The 15865-nt window shown below is 40.9% G+C and overlaps 1 protein-coding gene across 1 annotated transcript in view; it reads right to left on the minus strand.

Annotated features, from left to right (window-relative positions):
* LOC127003894 (protein TEX261-like) overlaps positions 1–15865 on the minus strand; it is a 61097-nt gene that overhangs the window by 25857 nt on the left and 19375 nt on the right. The window contains exons 3-4 of the mRNA XM_050871002.1: positions 11028–11181; positions 10020–10087 (exon numbers count right to left, since the gene is read on the minus strand). Of these exons, the coding sequence (XP_050726959.1) occupies positions 10020–10087; positions 11028–11181 (222 nt within the window). The remainder of the gene's footprint in view (positions 1–10019; positions 10088–11027; positions 11182–15865) is intronic.

Consider the following 15865-nt stretch of genomic DNA (forward strand, 5'->3'; position numbering starts at 1 on the left):
ATGATAAGACCAAGATTGGAATATGCAGCATTGCTTTGGTCCCCCCACAGGAAAAAAGATATAAGGAAGCTGGAAAGGATACAGAGGGTAGCGACCAAAATGGTACTGAAGATTTTGAGTCTGCCACATGGGAACAGATTGGATGAAATGGAATTGATGAAGGACGAGACAAAGAGGAGACATAATAGCTTTATATAAATTTATTAGTAGATTGGACGAATTGGATAGAAGTGACCTGGTTGTGACAGGGGAACATGTCTGAAGGATAAAAAGAAGTACGACTTCCTATACAGAAGTGTAGATGAGTGGAATGGTCTACAGAAGGAGATTGTGGAGGAAGGGCATATCCATCAAATGAAGGAGAGGTTGGATAAATATAGACAAGGAGACAGGACTATCTGAGCTTAGCTCAGGCCCTGTAAACCACAAATGGGTAAATACAAATAGGTAAATACACACACACACACACACAGGGTCGGGGATGCGCTAGTGGTCTGTCTCCCATCTAAAGAACTTAAAAAGCTTGGGTAGGATAAGTGAGGAGGAGGAGGGGTGGTGGACGCCAAAGGGTGGCGGAAGAGGTTCTGGAACAAGACGGAAAGTTCGAGAAGCTATGGGAGGCTTCGACAGTGACGAGTGTTATGAAAGCATTAAGCCTACGTTCTCAGGGTTCGGCAATATGGAATCATCTATGTTCAGAAGAATGTTGTTGGTGGAGAAGAAGTTAAATACGTGGGTCGGGAGAGTTAAAGCTATGGAAGAAGACGAGTTCCAAGGTAAGAGATTACATAGTGAATTAAGATCAAGAGTAAGAAGTCTGGGAGATAGAGAGATGAAACTAAAGTCTATTCATTTGGGCAAGGCCACTCACGGTAGCATAGTCCCAGCGACTCCACTTCCCCCTTCTGGCTGGGTAGCTCCGAGCAGGATGATGTAACCTACTTGTCATGTTAAGTAGTCAACATAAAATGTTAAGTAGTGATAATAAAATGTTAAGTAGTCAACATAAAATGCATATCTGACACAAACTGCTGTTAGATATGCATTTTATGTTGACTACTTAACATTTTATTATTACTACTTATCATTTTATGTTGACTACTTAACATTTGGTTATCACTACTTACCATTTTATGATGACTTAACATGACAAGTAGGTTACATCATCCTGCTCGGAGCTACCCAGCCAGAAGGGGGAAGTGGAGTCGCTGGGACTAAGGCCCGTACCAAGAGTCGCGAAAGTCGAGCCGCGTACCTTCCCTTCGACAATGTAGGCACGGCCTCAGACCGTGCCTTCAATCCTTACCACAAGTCGCTCGGGAAGGTAAATGCACATACACACACTGCAACCTTCTTTTCACCTTCCAGATCTAATGCACGCACACACATACAAACACACAGTGCTATTCATGGAGGTAAAATACCTCCATGGTGCTATTACAGCCATAATATTGTCCGTTTCATTCCGTCTGTCCACTCATGAACGTAGATGTGGCACCTGTGCATTGTGAGTTTGTGATTGCGTGAAGATCATTTGAATGTTTGTGTATACAAAAAATCCTCAAACCATCGTATATGAACAGCAAATAGAAGATTTGCATCGATAATATACCATACAAGAACACAAAGAAACAACTTGTATATCAAACAGTATAGTTTGATCATACTCGAACGATCTATAGCCTTTCAGATACTCATATTTCATCTCATAAAGGGATATAAAGTGACATACGATATACTATATGTAATGCGGGGAAAACTGAGAAATCGATAACCTGTAATAACAGATGCGTTGCTTGTGAATCAGGTGGTTACGAACCGCAAGACAGACAGACGAACCAGATGTGGAGCTGGTGGCATGACTACGCCTCGGCCGAAGGTGCCGAATGATCATTAGTTATATTTTTCATGGAGGATTGACGAGCAGAATTTTTCACCTGTATTGAGTGAGAGAACCAGTTGCTTCAGAACTCCTTCTGAACTGGTAGACCAGGCCAATTGTATGTTAACTAAACCACCGATAAATGCGTTCACTAGCCTATGGCTAGCCCGCGGGCAGTGGGGGGGGGTGAGAAGCCAACGGTGTGAGGGAGTCTCCTTCACACACGATCTCGACCTCACCCCCACAGGTATGTTGAACCCAGCTTCCAAGGACCAAGCTTGTTAGTGTGTTATCTTGATACAATATTAATGTTACTTAAAGAGTTGAATTGACACACACCATCTTGACCTCACCCCCACAGGTTCCCTAGCATACTGACTGAGCTGGTACTTCACTTGTTGTGTGTCGCTATGTAGTACGTGAACATCCCCTTTTGTGTGGGCTCATGATCATCCCCTTGGTATCTTAACCCCACACGAATACCTTGCCCCCATGATCATCTTTGTGAACACATATCGGTGGTTGAAGGGATACATTTTATAGAAACTTGACTAGGGTAGTTTTGTTAGCTATGGCCAGGACTATATCTATCTACCTATCTCTCTCTCTCTCTCTCTCTCTCTCTCTCTCTCTCTCTATTATCAAATGTTCCGTGATGGGTATGCCCTACTGGTGATTGGAATGATGAGTTGTAATCAGTATTGTAAAGTAACTCGGTAAAAGCTCGCTACCAATACCAACAGAAGAATGAGTTGTCAATAGCATTGTTAATTAACTTCAGTAAGCTCGCTACCATTACCAACAGAATGATGAATTGTAAATAATATTGTTACTTAACTTCAATAAGCTCGCTACCATTATATACCAACATAATGTGAATAAACCTCATAATTTAACCTTTGTGTTGCATCACCCTAACAACCAGGAAACACACTTCTAGTAAGATAATAAAAACAGAGGATCGAAGCTGAAGGCAACACATATACATAAGGAATTTTGATGTTGCATGTATAAATAACATGGGTAGCCTAATATTCGAAATAGCCTAGCTTCGCATTCAACAGTTATTATTTATTATTTCATGTTTTTTTTTTATTATTAATCGTTATTTACATGCAGTAAATTATTAAGATACCCTTTGTTTGCACTTGCAGAGCCAGATGTCTTAACTGAAATGAGAAAGAATTTGAAAAACCATAGATCATTGGAGAATGTGAGCCATGAATCTTCCCGCCTGGCTGGTACCTCTGTGCTTTGAAGGCGTATGCCGTTGTTGTAGACAAGACAAACATATTCGCTGCAACTATAATATACGACTTTCAAATTAGGGAAAATATTTTCTCAGGTTGTTTTAACTGAACCACAACTATTTGCCACGCCAAATTTGGAAAATAAACGTATTTTTCCTCGAAGGTCGGAGGGAAGACACGGGGCAGACCTTGCCTTCCCTTCGTCTCTCCCGCAGATCTTCGTTCCAAAAATGCTAATGACTATAGGTACGCACCGTCCTTCCCTTCGATCTTCGTTGCTAAACCTTCGTGACTCTTGGTACGGGCCTAAGCTACCGTGAGCAGCCTTGCCCAAATGAATAGACTATAGTTCAGGAGAATGAGGAGTTGAAAAAACAGCTGGCAAAATACAAAAATATGATGAAGGAAGGACTAGGAGTAGTAAAAAAATAAAATGAAGGCTTGAAAGTGATAATGGACAAGGAGGAAAAGAGAGTTAGGGAGGAAGTGCTGGGCGAAATAAAGACCTGGAAAGTAGAGCACGAAAAAGCAAATGTAGACTTCAAGGAAATAATTGAGAAGCAACTAAAGGAGAAGGAAAATGTGGAAAAGGAGATGGTCAAGATCATTAAAAAGAATGAAGATTTAGTAAAAGAAGTAGTGGATAAGAAAAAAGTTATAATTTTCAGAATGAAAGAGAAAAACATAACTTATAAGCCAAAAAGGGAGAAGGAAGAGCTAAAGTCAGTGAAAGATTTACTGAAAAACTTAAAATGATGATGAAATAAAAGACCTTGAGGATGAAGTGGAAGAAATCTACAGGATGGGCCCTTACATAGAAGGAAAAACAAGGCCAGTTAAACTAAGATTGAAATCGCAGAAAGTAGTGGAGGAAATATTATACAGAACAACTAAACTAAGGGAAGTGTAAGATTGTAAGGAAATATATACAAAGAAAAACAGATGTGAAGATGAAAGAAAGAAATGGAATGAATTGCAAGCAGAGGCTAAACAGAAAAATAATGAAAGAGCAGAAGAGGATAGACAGGAATTTTTTTGGAGCGTTATGGGAGATCGAGTGAAGAAATGGTACATGAGGGAAAAGTCGAAAGATAGCAGAAGCTAGACAAGATTGAAACAAATAAGGGATTCAGTGTGATGCATACGAATGTAGACGGGATAATATCTAGTAAACTAGAATTACAAGACTACTTACAGGAAAGAGAGCCCAAGATTGTATGCTTAATGGAAACTAAACTAAATGAGGTCATCCAAATAGTGTTTGATAATAACTTCAATGTATGGAGGAAGGATAGACAGGGAAAAGGTGGTGGAGGAGTGTTGATAATGACGAGGAAGGAGTTATTAGTGAAATCAGTAGTATATGGAGAGGGAAAGGCGGAAATAGTGAGTGTAAATCTGGAGAACAAAAACAGAGAAATGATGATGATAATAACAACCTATGTACCACCAAGGACTAACTCATGGAGTAAAGAAGAATATGAGACCATGATTGAAGATACCACTCAGAGTTTGAGTAGACTACTCAAAGCAAACAAGAGTCTTGCTAGTTGGTGATTTTAACTGTAAGGAGGTAAATTGGGAGATGTTTGAAAGTGGAGGTGGTGAAATGGCATGGGGAGAGAGATTTTTAAGATTGATGATGGAAAACTTGATGATGCAATGGGTGAAGGAAAACACGAGACACAGAAGTGACAACGAACCGGCGAGACTGGACCTGGTGTTAACAAAGGGAATGCACTTGATGAATGAATTGAGGTAAGGATGCCCCCTGAGAAAGTGTGACCACATGATAATAGAGATTGAAACAAGTAAGGGGGATGAATCATATAAAAGAAACAGGTTAAACTATTAGAAGGCAGACGTAGAAAATCTCCGGAAATACTATGGAGAGCTAGACTGGGATGAGTTAAAGAGAACAAGAGAGGTGCAAGAAAAGTATATTTTCATGGAGGTGTGTAAATCAGGAGTTATGGAATTTGTACCAGAATACAAACCTAAAGAAAAAGGAAGAAAGGACTGGTTTAACCCTTTCATGGCTAAACGCTCGCAGCGAGCGTTAGGTGTATTTGCTGGTGGTGCTAAACGCTCGCTGTGAGCTCCAGCCGCACTCAAATCTCCCGCGTATGAGAGTGTTCCAACAATATTTCTCACAACACAGCATTGCCAATTGAGTGGGTTCTCCATTAAATTTGGTGGAAAATCATGTCAGCCCAGCGCGGAAAATCTACAAACGAGCAACTGGTGGATGTTAATTGTTGTCCAATATAGTGACATTTTTGCATAGCTTCACCTATCACATGACTGATATTTTGACCAAATAGTTATAAATTTAGCAGCTGGCAATGGTGCCCTGCCAGCACCCCATCATCAAGAGATCTACTTTAGATGCCTTACGGCTGACCGTCGCGCACGTATAAATGTATGTCTTCACAGGCAACACCCCCTGAACATGCCTGTACTTTCGCAGGAGAGGCTTACATTACCGAGTCATATAGATCTTGGCCTCCTCTTTCCAATGGTGTTTTTGTTTTTTAGCTGTGATGAATAGTTTTTGAGATACAGAGGTTAAAAGAGCGAGCACTAGCGTCACATGCTGGTGGTGCTAAAAGCTCGCTGTGAGCGCCAGTCGCCCTCACAGCAAAAAACCCCCCCTGATGGTGCATGTATGTTCGCAGGAGAGGCTTACATAACCGAATCTTATAGACCTTGGCCTCCTCTTTCCAATGGTGTTTTTGTTTTGTAGCTGTGATGTATAGTTTTTGAGATACAGCGGTTAAAAGAGATTTCCTTCCCCCGCTGGAGTGCCCGAGTGCGCCTGAGGGGGTAGTCTCGTTGCGAGCGCTTAGCAATGAAAGGGTTAATGCAAGATGTGCTAGGATAAAAAGAAAAAAAAGAGACAAAGCGTGAAAAAGATTGAAAAGAAATAAAAACCAAAGGAATAAAGAAGATTTTAAGATAGCAAGAAATGAATACAGTAAAACCTCACAATTTGAGCACATATGGTGCGCAAATGGCGAATGCGCAAATGGCAAACTTAATAACCTATGGGGAAAAATACATAAGGGCGGTCACAGGCCAGCCTTCCCCCCCAACCAGCAAAAAAAAAAAAAAAAAAAAAAAAAAAATGGTGTGCTGGCAGGAAACACATTAAATTAATAATTACAGGTAACTCTCGATTTACACGAGTTTGGTTTACACATTTTTGAAATAACACGGGGTCCAAAATCCAAATAAATGTTTAATTTACACATTTTTTCACTTATATGCGATATTTTATGGAGTGGCCACCAGATGTCTCACGCAACTGGACTCACACGGCGCCGTGGCCACACAGCTGAGCTCAGTTCTTCCCGTGCGCCACTTGAACAACAATACAGTACCCACGCTGCCACGCTACTCAACAATATTGGTGGGCAGGTACCGGTACCAGCTATACGGTACGGTACCGGTTCCAGACTGCTCTGTACCGGTACCAGACGGCTTGGTACAGGTACCAATACCAGCCAGTCGCTCATGATGTCCCTCATTTCTTCCTCACACGAGTGAGGCTGAGTGCCTGAGTGGATATCTCAGTGATATGGATATTCTCTCTCTCTCTCTCTCTCTCCACTGAATGAAGTGAATATCTGTTTTTCGATAGATATGTTTTTGTTTTACGCGACCTCTTCAGGGACACAATACTCGCGTAAATCGAGAGTTACCTGTACCTGTACAACAGATTAATGGATCAGTATGATGGTGGTGCAAGGGTGAGGCAGAATACATCAAATAATTGCAGTCACTACGAGACCAGCGGCGTTTCACTGGCAGCAAAATGGCGTCCGCTGCTCTCTCTCTAGCTGTTCTGGCAGTAAAATGGTGTCCGCTGATCTTCATGATGACATTTAAACATGCATCACTAGCTGTCCTGGCCGACGAGCTCCTTGCAAAAGAGGATTAAAAGGAAGCTGCAGTGGTTATGGTGGCACCGAGAGGTGAAATGCAATGGAAGCACCTATATATGTTTGTTTGGGCTGCCATATTTGCTGATGACGTCCTCACAGCATGGAGGTGCTCCACCTTTCCAAACCGGGCTGCAGCACGTGGTCCGAGTTGGCAACTTGTGCTGCGGCGTCACGCGTTTGAGAGGACCAAGGGCAGTCCGGGCGGCCCGATTCCCTCTCTCAAACGCAGCACAGGGCTGCATTTGAGAGAAGGAATTGGGACTTTCAGAATGTTCCGAGAGCTCTCAAACGCGTGACGCCGCAGCATGGATTGCCCTCTTGGCACGTCTGCTCCCTCCCGGCTTTGAGAGGTGGAGCGCCTTGGTGCTGTGATGACGTCATCAGCAAATATGGCGGCCCAGACAAACACACATAAGTGTTTCCATTGCATTTCACCTCTGTGCCACCATAACCACTACAACTTCCTTTTCATCTTCTGTTGCAAGGAGCTCGTCAGCCAGGACAGCTGGAGAGGTGCGCAAATGGCAAGACCACCTGCGCAAATGGTGGGACGATAGCCGCAAATTAAGGCCGTGCAAATGGCGAGGGCGCAAATGGTGTGTGCGCAAATGGTGAGGTTTTACTGTACGTGAAAATAAGGAGAGAAGAAGAGAAGGGATATGAAAAGGATATTGAAGAAAAGTGTAAGGAACAACCTAAACTGTTTTACAGATTCATAAATGAAAAAACAAACCAAGGGAAACAATAAAAAGATTGAGTGACAGGAATGTGATAATCGAAGATCCTAAAGACATGATTGAGCTACTAAACAAAAAGTTCCAGCAAGTTTTTACAAAAGAATCACAATTCAATGAACCACAAGAAAGCAAGATAGATGTTCATATGGAAAAAGTTATAGTAGCTAAAGAAGAGATATATAAAATGATGGGGGATCTAGAAGAGAGGAAGTAGGACCGGATGGAGTATCAGGTTATATATTGAAAGAATGTAGAAATCAGCCAGTTGGACCGGTATATGATATCATTAACCCCTTCACTACGGCCGGGCCAAAACAGCGCCTCGTGCCGTATCCAAGATTGCTGCGCACGCCAAATTTCAAATGTCGCTATTGAATATAACAAGTTTTCAGCCATAAACTCAACATATTTATCATGTATTATATATGAAAAAAGGCAAAATTAAATGGTGCACATAAAGAAACATAAATTAATTGATAACTTTGAGATGTAATCATAAATATAGAGATAAAATAACTCGTATATTGGCTAAAGCGAGCCAGGACGCAGTATGCGTGTCCTCGGATACGGTACAGGGCAAGCAGGGACGCAGTATATGCGTCCTCGTGTTGAATGGGTTAACTGCTCAATAACAACTGGTGAAGAGCCAAAGGAGTGGCGGAGGGCCAAAGTGGTCCCCATATACAAAAGTGGAAAAAAGTAAGAACCCCTGAACTCTAGACCTGTATCACTGACCAGTGTAGTATGCAGAATATGTGAGAAAGTGATAAAGATACAATGGACGAGATTTCTAGAAGAGCATAATATAATTACAAGTAAACAATATGGCTTTAGAAATGGGCGCTCATGTGTAACAAACTTACTGAGCTTTTCCTCAAGAATGACAGACAAAATACAGGAGAGGGATGGATGGGTTGATTGTGTTTACTTGGACCTAAAGAAGGCGTTCGACAAAGTTCCACATACAAGACTACTATGGAAGTTGGAGAATAAAGGAGGATTGAAAGGGAAAATGAAAAATTGGATGGAAAGCTACTTAAGGGGAAGAGAGATGAGAACAGTGGTAAAGGACATGAAATCAGAATGGAGAATTGTAGAAAGTGGAGTGCCTCAAGGATCGGTATTGGCACAATACTTTTCCTAGTATATGTAAATGACATGCCAGAGGGAGTAAACAGTTATATGAGCCAGTTTGAAGACGATGCAAAACTACAAAGACATATAAGAAACAGTAAAGACTGTGAAATTCTGCACGATGACCTAAACAAGATTTGGAAATGGAGTATTAAATGGGAGATGGAATTCAATGTGAAGAAATGTCATGTAATGGAAATGGGAAAGAGTGATTGATGGGAGACCAAAATGGACATATAAAATGGGAGATGGAGAAATATTAAAGAAAGTACAAGAGAGAGCTCTGGAAGTGACAATACAAGATAATCAACAGCCTGAGAGTCATGTTAATAGGACATTCGGTGATACATATAAAATGGTGAGAAATATAGGATTAGCATTCCACTACATGGATAAGGATATGATGAAAAAGTTAATAACCACTATGATTAGACCAAAATTGGAATATGTGGAGGCAGTGCGGTCTCCCATAAGAAGAAACACACAAAAAAACTAGAAAGAATACACAGGGTGGCAACAAAAATGGTTCCAGAACTGGAGGGATTGACATATGAAGAAAGATTAAAGGAAATGGATCTATCAACACTGGAGCAAAGAAGAGAAAGGGGAGACCTAATACAAATTTATAAATTATTGAGTAAAATGGAAGAATTAGACAATGAGGAGTTACTATTAAGAGAAGGAATAAACACCAGGAACACAAGAGGACACAGTAAAAAATTGAGGAAGGGAAGATGTTTGAGAGATATAAAGAAATATAGAGGTTTGGAACAGATTAAGTGAGGATGTAGTATCAGCGAAGAGTGTGCAAAACTTTAAGGAAAAGTTGGACGAATACAGATACGGAGACGGGACCACACGAGCGTAAGCCCAGGCCCTGTAAAACTACAACTAGGTAAATACAACTAGGTAAATACACACACACACACACACTATATATTTTTATGTCTCCAGGAAAATCTACCTATGATTATTCAAATATATAGTATCTTTTTTTTATAGTTGAGTCCTTAATATCAAATATCTGTACCCTTGTGGATCCCCAACTGCTATTACTGGGTACTCTTACCTCTGATGCTGGGTAATAAAATGAGCTGAAGTAGGAGAAGGCAAGATAATGATTGGCAAAAAACAAAACTGAAAAGAGAAAGAAACCATTGTTAGACATAAAACTCAGCATTCCTCTGAAAAATATATGGCATGGAGGGGAGATGTATGATGATGAAGATCAATTAGATAAGAATTGTGTGGGAGAATGAGGAGCAGCACGCAAGATTATAAGCTTAAGGAAAGTCTTTACACTCTGCAAAAGCTTTGAATGTAGAAAACTTGATATTAAAATTTTTAAGCCTCTATGAATATAATTATAGTGTAGAACCAGGTCTCGGGTAAATCTTCAGAGGGCATGGGCTCTTGGAACATCCTGAGCCTCTCGGAGGATCATCAACTGCCTCATTTATCAAATGGATAAAAGCAGATATGGAGACAGGGCAACATTGGATTAGCTCAAATCTTTTTAGTACAGCTAAGTAAATTCACACAAGGCAAGCAGTGAATTGCCTATTTTGATTGAAGTGACCTGAGAGCAAGAGATTCTTGTAATATTAGTTAAGAAAATCTGGAAGAATTGGTGGGAGGGGCAAGGGGGAAGTACATAATTGTGCTTTGTTCACACTTTGATTGGTACAATTATAAATGGAGATCAGATTCTGCCACCAAAAAACCTCACCACGTGAAAAAAATATATAGGACTTTCCAATGAACACCAGCACATCAGTTTGTGTCCATCAAAAATAATGATGATGAAGAAAGATATACCTAGATGTTACAGTAGGTGTGGGCCATTGAGGAGGAGTTAGTGGTCTTCACCTTAGAACAAGAACCATATGTGCCTGTAGAGATTCATTAAACCTAGGAAAGGCTCTCCTTGAAAGTCCCAAGACTGCAACATTTATACAAATCAAATTTTACAAAATTCATATTTTAGCTACCATTTTATTTTAGGATCACACTGGCTTTGCATTCATTATGTTTCAATGGCAAATCATAACAGCAAATAAAGTAAACTCACACTTACCTATGCCAAAGATGAATGGCAATGATGTTAGGAAGAAAAATGGAAAATTTCTGAGAATGGAGAGGTGGACTAGTTGTGACACCAGGCCACAAGCAATGATGGATGTTGGCAAACTCTCAAATATGAAGAGTAGGATATATAATCCCATGGTGACCTGTTGAAGAAAATATCATAAATAATAAGTAGATTATAAAAATGAAGGAATTATTCATTAACTATGTGATCTGACAACTAAAATTGATTAATAATGTACCATATGTTTTCCTTACATATGAATACCATGGGTATAAAATATATTGAATATGAGGGAACATAAAACAAACTAGTTATATAATGTGACCATCTATATCTAAAAAAATAATACTGTTGACAACAGTAATCTTTAATGAAGCTGACCAAAAATTACTGTTATTACCACAAGATCAAGCAAAAATTGTGTAACTCCTTATGAGCATGTTTTAATTTTTAAAGGGCTTGGTTAATGGGGTCCAAACCTAATATGATACTTTCAGTATGATATATCATTCAAATTTTCTTCAAAACACATAATTTTATTAATATAAAAATGATATTACTCAGAAATTTTTAAATAATAAATTTCTTCCTATTACATGATTATTTTGATTTATCACCTGCCTCTGCATACTGTGTGGAGCAACTATGTTTTCAATGTTGTCCATTCTTTTTCTGTCCATTACTAAAATACCTAAGAAAAGAAGTATACATACATATAGTGTGTGTGTGTGTGTGTGTGTGTGTATTTACCTATTTGTAGTCTACAGGGCCCAAGCTAAGCTCTAATAGTCCTGTCTCTATATCTACATTCATCCAGCCTTTCCTTCATTTGATGGACACTGCTTGCCTCCACCACTTCTTCCTGCAAGCTCTTCAATGTGTCAACACTTTTATGTGGAAAACTATACTTTTTCAAGTCACTCAAACAGGTTCCTGTATTAAGTTTCTTTCCATGTCCTCTCAGCCCCTGCGTTCTTGCAGTAGAGAAGTGATCATATCTATCCACCTCATCAAACTTATTTACCAACTTATACAGTGTGATCAGCTCTCCTCTCTCCCTTCTTTGTTCCAATGTCGTCAAGTCCATTTCCTTCAATCTGTCTTCATACGTCATATTCAAAAGTTCTGGGACCATTTTAGTTGCAATTCTCTGTATTCTTTCCAACTTTCTGATATCCTTCTTTTTGTGAGGCGATCAAACAACTGTAGCATATTCAAGTTTTGGTCTTATCAGTGTTGTTAGAATTTTCTTCATTTCCTTGTCCATATAATGGAATGATACCCTTATATTTTGCATCATCCTGTAGGTTTCTCCAAATAACTTGTTTACATGCTTTTCTGGGGATAGTGTGTGTGTGTGTGTGTGTGTGTGTGTATTTACCTAGTTGTGACATATGAGAAAAGAGCTACGCTCGCGCTGTCCCGTCTCCATATCCTCTCTTATCCAACTTTTCCTTAAAATCATGAATGTTTCTTGCACAAACCACCTCCTCCTCCAGTCCATTCCATAGCTCAATGCTTCTGTTTGGGAAGTTAAACTTTTTCACATCTCGCCTACACGTGATCGCCCTCAACTTCTTTCAATGTCCTCTCGTTTCTCTCTCGCTCCACACATACAGGTCCTCTCTGTCCAGATTCTCCACCCCGCTCGCCACCCTGTACACCACTATCAGGTCTCCTCTTTCTCTTCTTCTCTCCAGGGTTGTGAGACCCATGCTATTGAGCCTCCCCTCATAAGTCCGATCCCTAAGTTCCGGTACCATCTTAGTTGCCGCTCTCTGTACTCTTTCCAGCTTTCTTATGTTCTTTTTGAGGAGACCAGACCACTGCTGCATACTCCAACCTTGGCCTTATCATTGTAATTATTATTTTCTTCATCATCTCTTCGTACAAATACATAAATGCAGTCCTTATGTTCCTCAGCAAATTCATAGTTTGTCCCGTGATCCTGTTGATGTGTTTGACCGGTGACATGTTCTCTGAAATAGTCACTCCCAAATCTTTTTCTTCCACTCCTCTGCATATTATCTCACTTCCCATCTTATAATCATATTCACATCTACCACTCCTACCAAACTCTATTTTTTTACATCTCCCAAGGTTGAATTCCATTTGCCATGTACCACTCCACTCCCATATTTTGTCCAGGTCCCTCTGCAATGCCTCACAGTCTTTCACATCATTGACTCGTCTCAATAGCTTTGCATCATCTGCAAACAAACTCACATAGCTGGTCACTCCGTCCACCATATCATTTATATAAACAGCAAACATTATTGGTGCCAGCACTGAACCTTGTGGGACACCACTCCTCACTGGGCACCAGTTGGAAACCTTGTCCTTAATTATTGTCCTCATTTCCCTGTTAGTTAGGAAGTCCTCCAGCCACTTAATCAGTCCATCACCCACTCCACCCCAATTTTTAATTTTCCAAATTAGTCTTCTGTGTGGTACTTTGTCGAATGCCTTTTTCAAATCCAGGTACACTCCATCCCTCCAGCCTTCTCTCTCTTGTATTAAATCTGTCACCCTTGAGTAATAATATAACAAGTTGGTGACACAAGATCTCCCTCTCCTGAATCCAAACTGGCAATCCGAGATAATTCTCTCCCTTTCTAAAAAATCCGACCACCTGTTTTTAACCAGCCTCTCACATATCTTCGCAACCACACCCCACTACCCCACTACCCACACTAGTGAGTGATACCGGTCTGTAATTTAATAATTTAATGGGTCCTCTCTCTTTCCTCCTTTATATATTGGTACTATGTTTGCTCTCTTCCAATCTTGTGGTACCTTTCCTTCACTCAGGGAGGCATTCATTATGGAGTGCAGTTTCTCTGCAAGTTGCTCACTACATTCTTTCAGGATCCACCCTGATACTTCATCCGGCCCTGTCGCCTTTCTTACATCCAGCTTGTTCAAGCTTTCCTTGACCTCCTACACCGTTAACTGTATCTCCTGCGTAACCCTTCCTCTTTCCTGGCCCGGTGGTTGTACGAATTCGTCTTCCTTTGTGAAAACTTTTTGAAAGCTGTTGTTCATCACTTCTGCCATCTCTGCTGGGTCTTCATATGTAGTTACATCCATTTTCAGTTTATTGATTGTTTCTCTATTCTTTAATTTGCCGTTCACATGTCTATAAAATAATTTAGGTTGGTCTTTGCATTTGTCGATTATATCTTTTTCATATTTCCGTTTTTCTTCTCTTCTAATCTTTGTATATTCATTCCTTGCTTGTTTGAAATTGTTCCATGCGTTAATTCTTCCTCGTCTCCTCCATCCCTTCCAGGCTTCCTCCTTTCTTTTTCAAGCCGCCTCGCATCTTTTGTTAAAACACTCCTTTTTATCAACATCCTTTTTGGTTACCTTTGGAACATATCTATTCTCGGCTTCTTTGTACAGCTTTAAAAACTCCTCCCACTTGTCTTGCATACTCCTGGCTTTGTACAGCCCACTCCAATTTGCATTCTCAAAAAAAGTTCTCATATTAACAAAGTCTGCCTTAAAGTAGTTTCTTCTCCCTATTTTATGATCCTCTTTTCAGTCAATCCTTCTCTTTTCTTTTACTTCAAATTCCACAATCGCATGGTCACTCTTAGCTATTGGGCAGTCTATTTCAATATTTTCTATTACTTCCGGTTCCTTGCTAAAAACCAGGTCTAGTCTTGATGCCTCTCCTTCTTTCCCGAATCTAGTATGTTCCTTAATCCATTGCGTCAGCACATGTTCCATTGCCAGTTGCAGGAGTCTTCCTCCCCACGACTCTTTGTTCCCTGTGTTTGCCAATCCTCCCATTCTACTTCTTTGCAATTAAAATCGCCCATCAAAATTATTCTCTCACTGTCTCTTAACATTCCATCCAAGCAACTCACTGTGTCTTGTATCATTACTTCATATTCTCGGGCCTTCCATGCATTGGTTCTTGGTGGCACATACCCTACTACATACTGCCTCCTTCTTCCTTCAGCACCCACAGTTTCCACTTTCAGTACCTCTGCCCAGCCTTCACCCTCAATCACCTTCTCCACCTTAATGCCTCCCCCCCCCCCCTTTTTTTTTTACGTCATGGCCTATTGCGCTGGTAGGCTTCTTCCCAGTGGATCCTGATGGTCAGCCCAAGGCTTCTTCCCGGTGGGGCCTGATGGTCGGCCTAAGGCTTCTTCCCGGTGGGGCCTGATGGTTGGCCTAAGGCTTCTTCCCGGTGGGGCCTGATGGTTGGCCTACGGCTTCTTCCCGGTGGGGCCTGATGGTTGGCTTAAGGCTTTTTTCCGGTGGGGCCTGATGGTCGGCCCAGCCCGTTGTGGCGCAGGCGAGTGTTTATAGTGGCGCCATCTTGCATTGGCTCATGCTGCCCTACCGGAGCTCATCTTTAATCCTAGAATCTAGAGTCCGGGTTGATAGGTGGTCTTCTGGACAGCACCATCAATATCACACCTCCTCCCTGTTTTCTCTTTCTGTCTCTCTTCCATATATTGTATTCACCTTCTCCAACCCCCACCACCTCAACTGGGTCACACAACTTGGTTTCCGTCAGCCCCACAATATCAGGTTCTTTGTCTCTCAAATAGTCGTTTAACTCTATCCACAATGACACTATTCCATTGATATTCGTATATGACACTTTCCATCCTTCCTCCTTTCCTGTTAGATTTCTTATCTCCTTTCTCTCGTCACCATGAACCACTTCCTCACTTTCATATCCATTACTCTCCAAAAAAACCTCCTCCTTCTCTTCTTCCGATCTCTTCTCATTTAAATCACGATCCTCACCTCTAAGTTCATTCAACTTGTCTCTCTCTTGTTCATTCAGATCTTTCCTC

This window comes from Eriocheir sinensis, chromosome 3, assembly GCF_024679095.1.
Source record: "Eriocheir sinensis breed Jianghai 21 chromosome 3, ASM2467909v1, whole genome shotgun sequence".
Taxonomy (NCBI): Eukaryota; Metazoa; Arthropoda; class Malacostraca; order Decapoda; family Varunidae; genus Eriocheir; species Eriocheir sinensis.